At 41.4% G+C, this 15,710-nt stretch overlaps 1 protein-coding gene across 1 annotated transcript; it reads left to right on the top strand.

Moving 5' to 3' along the window:
- Window positions 1-889: 889 nt before the first annotated feature.
- LOC307227398 (serine/threonine-protein kinase NIM1) lies at window positions 890-5,804 on the top strand (the record flags this gene model as incomplete). Its single annotated transcript, XM_079996701.1, has 4 exons — window positions 890-908; window positions 2,796-3,095; window positions 4,225-4,493; window positions 5,052-5,804. 4 exons carry the CDS (start codon window positions 890-892, stop codon window positions 5,802-5,804), a joined length of 1,341 nt encoding a protein of 446 aa, XP_079852827.1.
- Window positions 5,805-15,710: the final 9,906 nt, after the last annotated feature.

The following is a 15,710-nucleotide window of genomic DNA, read 5'->3' as shown; positions in this document are numbered from 1 at the left end:
ATAATCACAGCTGCGCGCCAGCACGCGCTTACGTCAGTCGCTGTGATTGGTTAGCTGAGCGGCTTGATGTCCCGCCTCTTCCTCTCCCGCCATCTTATTCTCGTCAGCGATTGGTTAAAGCCCACAGAGGGAACTGACGATTGGCCAACGTGAATATCAATCAGAGCGTGTGGAATGGTATGTTCAAAACACCACACGTTGCTTAATGAAGTTGCGATTTTAACGCGCAGGTTTTTTTTTTTTTTTAAACATCTTTTATCTTTGTTTTTATGTTTTTTTTTAATTATTATTTTTAACCTTTTTTTTTTTTTTTTAATCAGTCAGTTGTCAGTGTACCTCGTTAGCATGCATTTGTAAACTATATATATTTTTAACTACTTTTTAACACACGTAATAGCCCACGTTAGTAAAGGATTTAATGCCAATCAAAACGTACGGTAGAAGCACCTGCACGTCTCTGAACGTTGGTGATGTATTTGTAACGTACGGGTCAATTCTGTTCCTTTTTAAAAAATCACCGTCAGTTTGTCAGTTTACACCGTTATCTACATTAATGTTTGTTTTTTATCTCTTTTTTTTTTTAACTACTTCAATATCCCCATTCAAAAATCATATATTAGTGTGTGTGTCTGTGTGTGTGTGTGTGTGTGTGTGTGTGTGTATATATATATATATATATATATATAAAAGTACATGACTTATGTACTTAGGATTTGTTTATTCTTGAGAAGTGTCTATGCAGCACTTTGGATGCTCCTGTCTCAGTCAGAGCCCTAATTGATATTAATATGTTGTGTTAATAGGATTGCCAGTGCTGGGGGGTGAGCTCCAACCCTCTGAGGCTCCATTCACATGTGCCATTCAGTTGACAGGAGCCGGAGGGAGAGACATGAGTGACCAACTACCAGGTAAAGGGTGATATTGACATCCTGTTTAGACATCTAGTATCGGACAAGTTGAAGCTGCTTGTAGCTGCTTGTTTTGCCTCCGATTGCTGTTTTCGAGCCTAGACACTTCTTCCCCCCCAAACGTTAACGTCATGTTCAGTGCCCTGTGAGTATGCATGATTGGCCTTTTATAAGTTGTTTGGGATTTATTATGGATGTAAGTTGATATTAAATTAAGTTAGGCTGTTGGTGTTGCATTGATTATGGTGATTTACTACTGGTATTGGTTAAGGGTTGGTCTATCTTACCTTATCCTATTTAATTATATATCATACCATCAAATACAAACAATTGAAGATTGGTTTATTTAACCACATGCTCAGTTTATGTCTGCACTTCTTATAGTTATCGGTGGTGATATACAAATTGAATTATTGTATCGCTAAAGTCGAGGGCGTATTCAAAAAAATTAAGTTGGTTGTTCTGAAGGAATAGTTGTAACAAAAGCCTTTATTTCACTATAGATGCGAACAGAGATGAGTTTTAATATCTGCAAACTCTCCTTCTGCTCACTGCTTTCTCTAAATTAACAGATTTATTGAAACTGTTATTTGAATAATTTATGGAGTTTGAAAAGGCCCCGTCGGACTGCTTTATACCTTGTAAGTTGACTCAACTACTTGAGTGTATTGAATATATATATATATATATATATATATGAAATAGATATTGTATTGAAAAGTACATTGAATGGACTAATCAAACAGATTTGATGATTGATGATTCAGACACTTTGTTAGTCCAACCTGCTGCGCCTCGTTGCCTCCCTGTCATGATGTAACACTTGTGACACTAAGCTGACAGGCCCTATATAGTACGCTCCACCAGTTACCGAGTTGGTGAATCTTCCACTTACTATGGTATAAATAGCTTGCTATATTCAGAACTAACCCACTAATTCCGTGGCTAAAATCAGGATTTAAACCGTGGTCAGCCTTAGCAGCGTGGGCAGAGGATTTGCCACTTTGTTTGTCTGCTCAAATTATATTCTAGGCTAAATTTACCCACAATGGAAAAAGAAAATAGGATTTTTGCGGACTGTTTTATCATCCATGCACTGGTTTATTTAACTCCCCGTTCCCTGTCTATGTGGTGCTATTTTAATAGATACATGAGCTCTAATTAACAGGCACATGCTACGCTTCTGGTCTTGTCTGCACATCACATAATGGGCAGCCTGACCCCATTATCTTGTGACACTTGGTAGTCTTACGTCTCGATGTGACAAAGTGCTTCAAGCTACCAACAAAATGTCGCCTACACCCCGCCCTGTATGACAATAATATTATAAGTGTGTATTAATGATGACAAATAACAAAATGGGAGACATTAGACCTGATATTGTGGTTGATAATATTGTAATGGCCACATCTTAAACGTAAGTGTGCTTGTTTTGATAATAGACCTACTGAAGACACTGCACTTACTCGGGCAAGGAACGTCTCATAACTGCGCTCTGAGAAAACATATGTGCATAGGTTTTTTTGGTAATATTGACTGAATTTATTATTGTGATTACAGTAACACTGAATGCATTTTGAAAATCTAGACTACATGCCGTCAATATTGGCCCAGTGTTAAATGGTTGGGTCGTTTGTCATTTTCTAAAAAGTGGGGAAAAAAAAAAAGTTAGAAAACGCTGCTCTAGCCTAAAAAAAAAAACCTTGTACCCCTACTTATTGATCCATCCACCCATTGATCTACTATTAGTAAATGCAATTGTTATATTCCTCAATGCTATGTCAATCTGACTCTATAGAAAGTACTTCAACCCTTTGTCATGTCATTTGTTGTGACCTCTAACTATTAAAGTAATCTAATAACTTTTGGTTTCTCTTTTTCTTTTAGCGATCAAAAAAAGACTATGGCCAAAATGCAAAGAGAGCAAAAAGTGTAAAGCAGAGGCTCCCATGATGTTGGATGGAACCAAAGCCCTGCCGGTGCCGGCCTGCATCAACCCAGAACAGAGGGAGGCGCAGAGGATGAGGCAGACGCCCTTTGAGAAGGTCGTCTACGACATGGCGCACAACGAGAGGGTCGTCAATGACTTGATGCTCGGCCGCAGGATTGGATTCTACGAGTTGCGAGGGGAGATCGGAGAGGGCAACTTCTCCCACGTCCGGCTGGGTATTCACGCCCTGACCAAAGGTGAAGCAATGGCAACGCTTAGAGTATTGTTTACATTTGCTTATGGGTTTCTGTAGTTTGAATTAAGCCTTATAGTATTAAGTTAGTCGCTTATTCATTCATTCACTCTATTAAATGCAGATTCCACCTTGGATTGATCTTCTTCCTGCTAAACTATTTTTGTCTGCAGTTTGAAATGAGCTCACAACCCTCACTACATGTAGATATATTCAGATGTACAGTCCGAAACCATTTTTTCGCTAAGTCTGGGTCACGACCCATGAGTGGGTTGTAGGAGACTTTGTTGCCTTTTAAATCTCTTTTAGGTCTCAAAGATTTATCAAACATCTTTGTCCCAGAAATGGTTGGTTTGCCTACTCAAGATACACTATCTGTGTTTCATGCAGAAATGGTTGTGAAAAAATGTTCAGACACATTAGTTTATACACAAATTCGCTCAGCTCACAGTTTATACAGGCCCAATGTTAATTGAATTGCAATGCTTTATCATTTTGTGAATCCCCAGGAAAAAAAAAATAACTTCCTGTAGCTGTATCAACATGAGGGTGGATTGATTAGTTCTTTGGAGCATTTCTGAGTCTCTAGCCTCTCACAGTATCCACCCGCTCTTGTCTCCATGGAATTTTGGTTATGTGTGAATCCTCGTGCCAGCGGACGTGGGGAGGTTGTTTGAAAAAGCTGTCCTGATCCCACAAGATCCTACCCACCCCCTGCAGCGAACTCATGCCATGTTTAGAAGCATTTACTATTTTAATTTCTGCTGGGATGCCTTAAGGAGGATAAAACACAAAAGAGTGATTTCTTTTTTGTGTGTGCTTGTATGCGTGTGTTGGGGTTTGCATAGTTGTCGGCGGGGGGCATATTGATGTGGGCACATTTTTGCCATACCTGTTATATGACTGCTTCAGTCTTCCAATGGGTTTAGACCAGTTGGCACCACACAGGGCAACTGGTCTGATTCCCAACTGGTGCTGATTTTCTTTCTTCAACTCCCTCTGCATCTTGCCCTTTTGTCACATTTGATCATCTCAGCCTATCGTTTTGTCCACATTTGACCTTTCACCTTTTCACCCTTGATCGATCCTGTGTATTCCACTCACCTCCATGCCTCTTTCTCTCGCCCTCCAAGAGAGAGTAGCCATCAAGGTGATGGACAAACAGCGGCTGGGCAAGAAGAGCGAGTTGATGTTTTCCTCTGAGATCAGCTGCATGGAGAAGCTGTGCCATCCCAACGTGGTGCGTCTCTACGAGGTGATAGAGAGCAGCAGGAAGCTCTATCTGGTGATGGAGTACGGCAGCGGAGGAGATCTGTTCTCCCGCATCACCACCAGGGGGAAGCTCACCAACATGGAGACCAAACTCATATTTGCCCAGGTTGTCTCCGCCCTCAAACACATGGTGAGCCCCGTTCGGCTATGGGAGTTCTGTTGTCTTTAAACTCAGAACCATGAAAGAAAGAAGTTTTCAATACATTTTGCCTTGACTATAGATTTAAAATGAAAATTGTCCATAAATTGTCTTTTTTTAGAAACCTGTTATACGCTCTGGTGCTAGCTCATCTGCTCTTGTTGAATAATTAAGTAAGGTCAGGGCCAATGACTGGTTGCTCTGTTTCCCAGGCAACTAGCTATTGCCTACAATCTTATATGGTCTGGTTCCTCTGTTGTCACCCACTTTTCATATGGGAAAAAAAAACACGGCATGCAAGTTAGTTATCGGCATGCTAGTTATCCTGGCGCATTGATTGTCCAAACTGGTGAAACAAATGAGAATATTGAAACATGGATTACAATCGTATGGGATCACTATCACTCAATTATAAAATGATTACAATTTGGAGAAAGTTTTATCAGTCTCAGTTGCCGACTTGGCCGCCACTTCTAAAAGTTAGTGCGCTGCCCTGAAGGTACAATAGAAATAAAACAGTTTTTGATTCAGATTTGTGTTGAATTTTAGCATGACAACAACATTGTTCACCGAGACCTGAAGGCGGAGAACGTCTTCTACACCACCAGCTACTGCATCAAGGTGGGCGACTTCGGCTTCAGCTTGGAGAGCGGCCCCACGGAGGTCCTCACCACCTTCTGCGGCTCACCCCCTTACGCTGCTCCAGAACTCTTCAAGGACAAGGGGTACGTGGGCCGCTACTCGGACATCTGGGCGCTGGGGATCTTGCTGTTCTACATGTTAACAGCCACCCTGCCCTTCTACGCCGACAACATGGGCCGCCTGAAGCGCTGCATCCTCCAAGGCTCCTACAGCATCCCGGCCTACGTGTCCGACCAATGCCAGCTGCTCATCAAGGGCATGCTGCGGCCCGTCCCAGGCGACCGCTCCCCCCTCTCCCAGATCACCTCCAGCAGCTGGCTGAAGGGGATCGAGTACCCGCAGGCATACACCCTTCTGCCTCTGTCGCCATTCCATTTTGCCCAGGCCTCCCAGGCTCTGTGTGTGGAGGAGCAGGAGGTCAGAGGAGCGCTGTCCGATTTGGGGATCTTGGACATCCATTTACAGAACAACCCGTGCTCTGACTCAAGGAGCCCGTTGACCGGCGCCTACAGGATCCTGCTTCACCGCGTCCAGAAGAGGCAGTCGGTGGAGGCGGTGGGTTACTCCGCGCTTTATCCGGATGAATATGCCGCCGAGAGGAAGTGGACTGCAACGGCCGTCAACAAACATAATCCCTCCACTGTCTGTGTCATATTGTGAAGCTGGATAAGACAGGTTGGACCTGCTTTGCCAATGATGCCGTGCCAACTTTAATTTGTAAAAACTGATGCGTTCATATCCATGCGCACATCAGTGACTCAGGCATTAGTTGTGGTCAGTTGAAAATGATGAGGACTAGCACCATCTTGTGTAAGAAAAAAGAAGAAAGGATTGAATTTGTGTTGCGCAATATCAAATTGTGCAGGCAAAGAGGTGAGTGTCAGGTCAGGGTCTGTGTTGGAGGCGTCCACTCCTAACCCCAACACCCAACTCCCTGTGTCCCTGCTCCTCTCCCAACTAGGTCCATCACACCTTAGACTCTATTAAGTAATTTGCTCTTAACTTTTTTTCTGATTACATCCTTAGTTTTAACCAGTTCAATAACATTACTGACACAAGAGATTTCTCATTACCATACAGCTATTGGCATTTGCTAATCCTTCTTAGTCGAAACATAAATCTCTAAGTCATCCGAGTCCACAGGTAATCCCGCCTACAAACTGTATAGAATGTAATTGTAGGCCCACATGATGAGAGCACTATGGTTTGAATGTTTATCTCTTCGTTAATATATAAAGCTGGCGGTATTTCTCAATTGAGTTAAAACTTCATTTTCTTAAGTATATGGTCTTTAAAAATAATCTTTGCAAGTTGTCCACGGGCAAAGCAATGATGTTGAATGCACTTACTGTGCTTTAACGTTATTTTATTGAGTTAAAGGCTATAACTCCATATAAATATAATAAAAATAATAATAATAATGCACTGTCATTGAAAATCAGATGTTTTATAACACAAAACCAAACATGCCTGGTATGCCTTCATTGAATATTAATGTTTATGTAAATACTGTATAAAACATTTTATAATTATGTCTATTTGTCACAAATATGACTTTGCATTGAAATTGTTGAAATTGTCTACAATGTTATTTCTACAATGTTCAATATCAGCTGATCATTTGAGCAATCAAGCACTTTATAAATGTGTTATTGATATAGTGAATGGAGTCTTATAGCGATCTGTGAACTAAGCTGTTTCGGTAAAGTAAGTAAGTAAACCAAGCCAAATCAGATGTATGATTTTGAAATTGGAAAGAAACACTTTGCACAGTGCATGACTATGATGCTTTCCATATCAAATCAATCTCTTCTTGTAATTAAAAAAACCCCTTTAAACTGCGCAATTGAAAACTGTCCTTTAAAAGAAACGTCCCTGGAAACCTTCTCTCCAGGCTGCATCCAACCAGCAGGCGGCGTCACACAACGAGCTGCAAACAGAGGAAAAACTTTATTTTCAAAGAAAGTACTTTCTAAATTGATTTTTATGAAACATTGGGGAGTGTAAGAAAATGGTCGAAATGTGTCAGGTGTCATGACACTCTTCTGAGATCTTAAAAAGTGTCTTTTATGTTGCACTAAAAGGTGAGTTTGGAACGTGGAAATACTGTTTCTTCTTGTGCGACTGCTTGATTTAAGGCGTCACTCTGTATCTTGCACCGACCTGACTGGTACGGCTTTCACCATCTGGCGTCTCGGTCTTCTTCATTTTTTTTATACCGCGGGAAAGACATGAGTGGAGACAGAAGTGGGGAAGGTGATTGGGGGGGGGGCAGCTGCAAAAGAAAAGCGTCTTATGCCCATTATGACTTGAGAACCTGTTTATTTGGCGTCCGATTGCTGTTTAAATCTCCATGTATCTGTTCCACTCCCGTTACTACATGCGTCAAACATAGTTAAGTGTTAAAGATAGCAAATTTTACAGAAACTGCAAAGAATGTATTATTTATACTGAGGGCCCTTTATCCTCTGTTTGACCTGAGTGATTTTTTTTTTCCCTAAGGGAATCCTCCACAGAGCAGAGCGTTAAGCTTTTATTCTAATTTTATTCTGGTGAGCAGTCAGCCAGAATGTTTGAACTTTGACTTTCACACGCCCGTGAGTTAAATAAAAAGAATCAGGAGGTTGATAAAAATAATAATTGGAAAAAAACAAAAGGAATTTGGTTTCATGAAAATATTCATGTTGGAACAGCACAATCTTCCAAAACCCCACCTTTCCCCCATGCTTCATTACCACGTACCACTCAATAATTTCATCGAAAACTATGATATCATGTGAGAAAGTGAGGCCAAAAACCGCCAGTTCCCCCCTTGACTCTGCTGGGTGTTCTGGTCGTAAAATCTCACAGCACTCGATGGTTGAAGAAGACTGACTTTATATGGACAAGTTCCCCTCCAAACAAATGAAATACTGTACATGGTAATTGGTTAACTTTGGATAACTTTTAGTGTGTTTGTATTTTAAATTTAGAGTTTGTCTAGATTGTCCATTTACTTATATTTCATTTGAAATCAGTCCGATTCAACCCCTCCCAGGACTTCTAGTGGTTACAACCTGTTCTTAGTCTGAACTACGAAACAACATTGGTGGAGCATTTATCGGCAGGTTAAATAAAGTCAACACAGTACAATTAAAACTATTTATTTTTTTATATAAAATTGTAAACCGTACACTCATGACTGTATTCCTTCATCTCCCCGACCGTGTTGAAAGTTGACTCAACTCTCTGTGGAACAGCTCAGAGAGTCCTGTTGAGATGTACTTGTTCTGGTTTCAATTTCAGAAATAGTCTTATCTTGTGGTTCTCGGTGGGAGCCCACTTGTGACATGTGGAAAGAGCACATCTGGAGCTATGTTTAGCATGTTGCTGTGTTGGATGACTCATTTCTGAAGTCTTAACTTTCCAAGCAAGTAGCATGACTGCTGTGGAAGTGGAAGGGAATGGAGGGGAAGCCTCTGGTATTAGTTCATTGCTTTCCCCCGAAAAGAAAACACCTCACATCAGACTTATGATCCAGGATAAACTGAATAGATGCTCTGCAGATCTGATAAATACCTCACTGCTCTTAAAAGACGTAATCAGTACGTTCTATATGTGACAGCACCGGTCCTTTGGCAGTGGGGAACGGCGGGGAGCGTAGGGGTTATTCTCTGTGCTCCACTGCACGGTGCAATCCCCACGCGAATAACAATTCATGGTCCCCCATGCGTAAAAAGTCAATAACTTCTGATTTTGGATTCCAAATGGGATATGAAATGATGGAATGATACACTGATGTTCCTGTCTATTAATGCGCCAGCGCCATTTCAACGTGCGTCGCACCGCGGCAGTAAAGGGGCCAAAACTTGCGGATCAATGCGGGTGTCCTGTTCACCTCAGAGCTGATCGTAGGTGGAGCCAATTAAAACCTGGATCTATTGCCGGGTCATTTGACTGAGACCCGGATTTTCCTTTCCCGAGTGGTGACAAATGCCGGATGTTAGCGGGTGTGACCGGATTTTTGGTGCAGTGGGACGCCACGGACGGTATCAGACGCGTTTGCACTACCTCAAAATACTCTTGTTTGGATTTCGACGAGGGGCGGAGCCTGGGTTGAACGCACAAGAGGTGACACAATGACACCCAAGATGGCGGACGAGGATACCGACTTAACTTTTTTTGGTGTGTATACTCCATGTATTTAGACGTAATATAAACGAAAGAGTGGAAAGGAAAGCAGAAAGCAGTACAGAGCAGCTACGCTCAGACGAAGATCCGCATGACGGTAAATAACTGGCGCATGATAGAGACGTCATCAACACACGACACGCCCACTCCCTCGCTATGAATGATCCGGACAATTATCTGCTCTGTTCACACATACCACTCAATCGGACATTACGCGGACTAGGGTGCTGGCTGGATAAAGTCTGGATAATGTCCGGTCCGAATGATTCAGATATTTGCATTCACACACACTGCTCCACCGAGTAATGTCCGGATAACACGGTCAAACTAGCCCCCACGTTGTTTTGCAGTATGTGTATATACTAGAAATTACGGTCAGCGCGTGTAAGAACTGATTTTTAAATAAAAGTGATGAACCGGTGAACGATATTTCAAATTCATTCAGTCAATAATGAATGAATGAATAAACAAATAAATAAAATAATATAATTATGTATAAATATTATTTATAAAAAATAATATATAAATAATGAAGAAAAATAAATAATTATTGAATAATAAATAAAAAGAATAATAGCAAAAAAACAATTAGCTATGCTGCCTGCAAAGTGTATCGCTGAATGCAGATTAGAATTAGAAGGAAACTTCATGTTTCCACGGATCAATTCCACTTCAGATTGATAATAGAGCAGCTCACCATCTCAATGTACCTGTGGTTTGGGGATGGTCTGGTTTAAGCAGCCATACCTGACCTGGATCTAGGTAATTGGGATCAGAGTGGCTGCATAACTGTTGCTCGTTGGTTGCTCTAATGAGCAGCAGGTAAAACTGCCATCCTCACACACACTCAGGAGAGGAGCCCATGTCATGACACATGTCTATCTGCTCCTAGGAAAATTCCAGCTGGTCCACTCTCTACAATAAACTGGTGTTTACAAACCCTGACTTCTCTGTCTCTGTGCTGGAGGTCCCGGAAAACGCCACTTGGGTGGAAGGTGGTAGGCGAAGCTGTCGCAGTACCGTATCCCCAATTTTCTATATGGGCGCCAAGGCCTGCGCCAGGGAGATATTGAATATGATGGTGAACACTGGGAAAGCAGGTTGGCAGAGGTCTTCAGAACATGTCCAGGGATGCCGTCCGAACCGGCTGCTTTCCTGGTGTTCACCTGCCTCAGAGCCCTCCTCATGTCGTTCTCTGAGATGCTGAGTCTGTGCTCACCTCCGGCGGTGGAAATCGGTTCTGTAGTACTAACCAGGGCGCTAATGACAAAGCATCAGCATTCACCCTGGTGGTAGCTCTGCCTCTGTAGTCCATAATAGTCCGTAATCTCTGCCACATGTATCTGGTGTCAGACTGCTGGAACTGAGACTCCACCCTTTCCCTGTTTCACAGCCCTCCTTAGTTGGTAAGATGCCGCTTTCTAATCCTCCATGTTCCCCAACATTGTTCCCCACGGTGTCGTACTGTAACCATGGGAGCCACATCCTCCCCTAGCTTAGTTATGAAGTTTGTCACCACTTCCGTAAACTCTCTGACATCATCAGGGGTGGGGCGAAACACGGCCCAGTCTACCCACCCAGCACTTGATCTCCCTCGTTAACGGAGCTTCCCAAACACGATGGAGATAATTCAATTTTGTGTAGGCTGTTATTTTAATCACAATAAAATCTGTTAATTAGAATTTTTTTTTTTTTCATGCAGGCCTTATATTTCCAATCACCCGATTATCTTCTGTCACCACATCGATGCAGAATCGTCCACATCCGCATCGCGATGCATCTTGAAATCGAGAAATTTCCACATCTCTAGTGGCTGGCTACTCAGCGCGAGACCTACGAAAAATGTGGCGATTCTGAAATGTTCACTAATAGTGGCATATACTGGAACGTTGTTGATCCGTACAGATCGCCCCCACAAATAAAGATTGTTCTCCTTCTTTTTCTGCCTCTGTTACTTTTTAAAGGAATAATTCCATAAATCTCGCTGCAGAGCAGCAGTGAATAGAAGACAGACAAGACGCTGTGTTTTACTCTGAAGCACAATGTTGGTTTAGGGTAGGACCTAGGCGGACCTTATAAGCTGGCTGCCCCTCCATGAGCCATGGCGGTGGTGGCGACCTGGTAGCAGGAGCCAGGGGAGGGAGTGTCCAGGGGCAGACCAAACACCCTGAACACATGCTGCACCATGAGTTGTGCAGTTTCTCGGGCTGTGGGGAGTTTGAGGAGAGGCACAAAACAGCAGGATTTCCAAAAACGATCAACAATCACCATGATGGCAGTGTCACCTTGGGACGGTGGAAGGCCAGTAATGAAATCCATGGAGATGTGTGACCATGGACGGCTGGGAATGAGAGAAGGGGATACAAGAGGCCATGGGGGTGTACCCGGGGGTTCTTGTTCTGCAGATGGGGTATGCGGCAACAAAAGACTGAATGTCTGTCTCCATGGTGGGCTGCCAGAACCTCCTGCGAACAAACTCCAGGGTTCTAGAGGCCCCTGGGTGGTCAGGCAGGCGAGAGGAATGCCCCCACTGTAAGACCTGGGAGCAAGTGGCAGTGGGGACATAGCTGCGACCGGCTGCCTGGGTCTCCGTCTCTCTCTCCCCCTAGCAACCATAGTCTCGATTCCCAACTGGACTGGTGCCATAATCCTGTATCACGAAAGGATGGGCTCGGGAAAGGAGGAAACCAAATCAGTTATAAAACACAGCCCAGCTGGCTTGGTGGGAGTTATGTCTCTTGGACTCCTGTATATAGGCTTGGTTTTTATAGCCGGTCCAAACAATGAATGGGTGTTTGGCGCCCTCTAACAAGTGTCTCCATTCCTTCAAAGCCTGCTTGACCACCAACAGCTCCTGGTTGCCGATATCATAATTTTGCTCAGAAGATGAGAGTCTGTGGGAAAGAACACACAGGGGTGAAGTTTATTGTCCCCCAAGCATTGGGATAGGACCCCACTCATTCCCACATCAGAGGCGTTAACCTCCACAATGAAATGGTATGGTCAGAACCGGAACGGAGGTGAAATGTCGCTTGAGGGTGTTGAATGCCTCCTCAGCCTGAGAGACCAAAGGAAGTGACGGGGCGCTCCCTTGGTGAGGGCAGTGAGAGTGGTGGCAATGGAGCTGAAGTTGCAAATGAAGCATCTGTATAAGTTGGCAAAACCCAGGAAACGTTGCACCTGCTTGATGGAGTTGGGAGTTGGGCAATCTCTGACGGCACGGGTCTTCCCTGGGACCATCTGGATGTTGCTTTTCAAAATGATAAAGCCCAGAAAGGACATCATGTCAACACTTTTCTCGAGTTTGACGAAAAGGGTATTGTCGAGGAGGCACTGAAGAACTTATTGAACGTGCTGGACATGTTCCTGGAGGTTCTAGAAAAAGATGAGAATGTCGTCAAGGTAAATAAAAACGGACCAGTTCAGCATGTCCCTGAGGACATTGTTGATAAATACTTGAAAGACCGCAGGGGCATTGGCCATACTACTACTACTACTACTACTGCTACTACTACAAATGCAACTACTACTATGATTCCCATCACTAATACTACTAATACTATTACTATTACAACACTACAACTACCACTCATACTACTAATACTACTACTACAGCTACACTACTGCTATGACCACTAATACAACTACTACTAATACTACTACTACTACTATTACTACTACAGTACTACTACTACTACGGCTACTGCTACTTCCACTAATACTACTACTACTAGTACTACTACTACTAATACTACAACTACTACAACTACTGATAATACTACTAATATTACTAATGCTACTATTACTACTACTTCCAATACTGCTACTGCTGCTACTAATGCTACTACTACTACTACTACTACTACTACCACTAATACTACTACTACAACTAATACTACTAACTCTGCACAAAAGATAGACTTTCTTGGTAAGAAACAATGAATATTTTACGTTGTGAGTGTTAATTGATAAATTGTGTTGGGGGAAAAAACCTGAACACAAAAATGCAGGTCCTCACTATCATTGAATTGAGAAAACAAATGAGGTTTTACAAAAAAGCACAATGTACACAATCAGGAAAGCTGAGTGTGCATTAGATTGGGCATTGACAAAAATGTTGGATCACTGGTAGTATTATAAGGTGCCAAAACTTCACAATTGCCTGAAAATGTTTTTTTGTGGATTTTTATTTTGCACATTGTTTTCTACTGTCTCACTACACTAATGGCAAGATAGATGTGTTACAGCCGCACTGGAACAAATAATAAATATAGCTGCAGGCAGCAATACACAGGATCCAATTTAGTCGTATTAGATAGGTATTACAGTTCTCCGAATTCTGTGCAACGTAGCACCAGTTACAATTTTCGATTTTTAGGACCACTCAGAGACAAACTGTGGATTTATATAGCATTGGTTCATGATAACACAAAGTGACTGTTCTCAATGTAATGCCAATGTAGCCCAACTTCCAACATATTTCATTTATGATAATTGTAAATAATTTTTAAAAACAAAAACAAAACATAAGTAGTCATGTCTGACATAATTACTTTACACACTGAAGTTTTCTTTCATGTGTTTAACTACCATAAGTCTTATTTTTCATTTCACTCACTGAAAATGATGATGCCCTAAATAACCAGTTACCACCGGCCACAGTGGATTTCTTTTCACAAGGGTCACTCATTTCTATAGCTTCTAAAATTTTATTTTCAATGACAGATGTTACATTTTAAACGTTTTTTGTTGCTATATTGTCAGAGGAAGGAATTTAAAGTATTACATTATTAGTATTACAGAAGTGACTACAGACGGATTCAATGTTGTTGTAATAAGAACTACTGGGGATGGTAGCTCAGGTGGTAGAGCTGGTGGTCTAGTAATCTAAAGGTTGCTGGTTCGATCCCAGGCTCCTCCTGCTAGCATGCTGTAGTGTCCTTGAGCAAGACACTTAACCCCTAATTGCTCCTGATGGCTGCGTCCGTCGGTGTTTGAACAATTGTAAGTCGCTTTGGATAAAAGCGTCTGCTAAATGACTAAATGTAATGTAATGTAATGTACTGGGTGAGTCATACTCATGTTGCCCAATTTTGTTCCTTGCATGTGAATCAACAATTGCATACCACAATCCCTGCTTCATAATTGCACATGTATTACCAGAAAAAGTTAATAAACATGCATCATTTTTATTTAACAGTGATTTCTTAAGTGCTCTATCAATTGGCATAGCTATATTATATTACGCATAATCATAGTGATCTACATCAATGCAACCAGTAAGCGGTTCAGCATACGTTATTTTGAATGTTGTATTTAACATAGTTTGTCTTGTTGGCAATTCTGTTATTGCAATATAATCTCTTCCTGCAACATTATAATTTATTCTACCAGACTTTTTCACATCCTAGTAAATATTATTTCCTTTAATCAAAACATCATCTAGGTCATTTTGTGTCCATGTGCAAACATGCTGGATCTTGTTTTTAGCAACTGATGTTAAAATGATAGCAGCACACTGCTTGTTCCTAGAGTCTCCAAACTGTGAATCAATCTGATGAAATGAGGCTCTTGACACTGACACGTATGGTGAATTAACACTTAAAATGAAAGTTTTCTCATTAGCTTTATTCATACATAAAATTTCAATAACTTTTTCTTTCGTCCCCGATTTATTTTCAATTTCTGTTTTAAAGGTTTTTTCACAGTATTTTCTTTTAGAATATTGTGACTGACCTTGAGGGCTGGATTTTTGGACAATTGCTTCTTTATTGTCTTAGACTTTAGGCTATTTTTTGGCATCTAGAACCATAATAAACACAAGCTTTGTAATTACTTTAAATAACAATGATATAAAAACATGTTATTCCACAAACATAATAAATGAATGATAATTTTTTTTTGAAAATTCAGTTAAATAGATTACTTGTCTATACTGTAATGCAGACAACGTTTATGAAACTCAAACATTTGTTTAGCATTTTAATTATTATGGAAGAATTTGTGAATACTTAACATCTTCTGCCTTTTCATTTAAGTCTGCTATCTTTAGCTGTAGGGAACTGTTTATACATGAAGTTTTGTTTAAAACTATCTCTATCTTTGACTTTAAACCAAACCTTGTCATTGTTATAATTTACCTTGTTGTATGCAAGTACATGTGCAGTCTCAGTGATGGCAGGTGATGTTTGATCTCGCACGCGTCAATTATGACGTATTTACGCAGGTTTACTTATTTACGGAGGTTTACGAAGGTAGTCCAATTTACGTTATTATACTGGCGCCTTTTTTTCTTGGATTCAATTTTCAATAAGTTACATTTCCATGTAATATGAAAAACGTTGTGGTATTTCTGTGACTAATTACCATATCACAGGTTCTATTTTTCCCGACACC

This window comes from Zeus faber (genome assembly GCF_960531495.2).
Source record: "Zeus faber genome assembly, chromosome: 1".
In the NCBI taxonomy this organism is placed as follows: domain Eukaryota; kingdom Metazoa; phylum Chordata; class Actinopteri; order Zeiformes; family Zeidae; genus Zeus; species Zeus faber.
The sequence above is the reverse complement of the archived record's forward strand: the minus strand, read 5'-3'. Positions and strand labels throughout refer to the sequence as shown.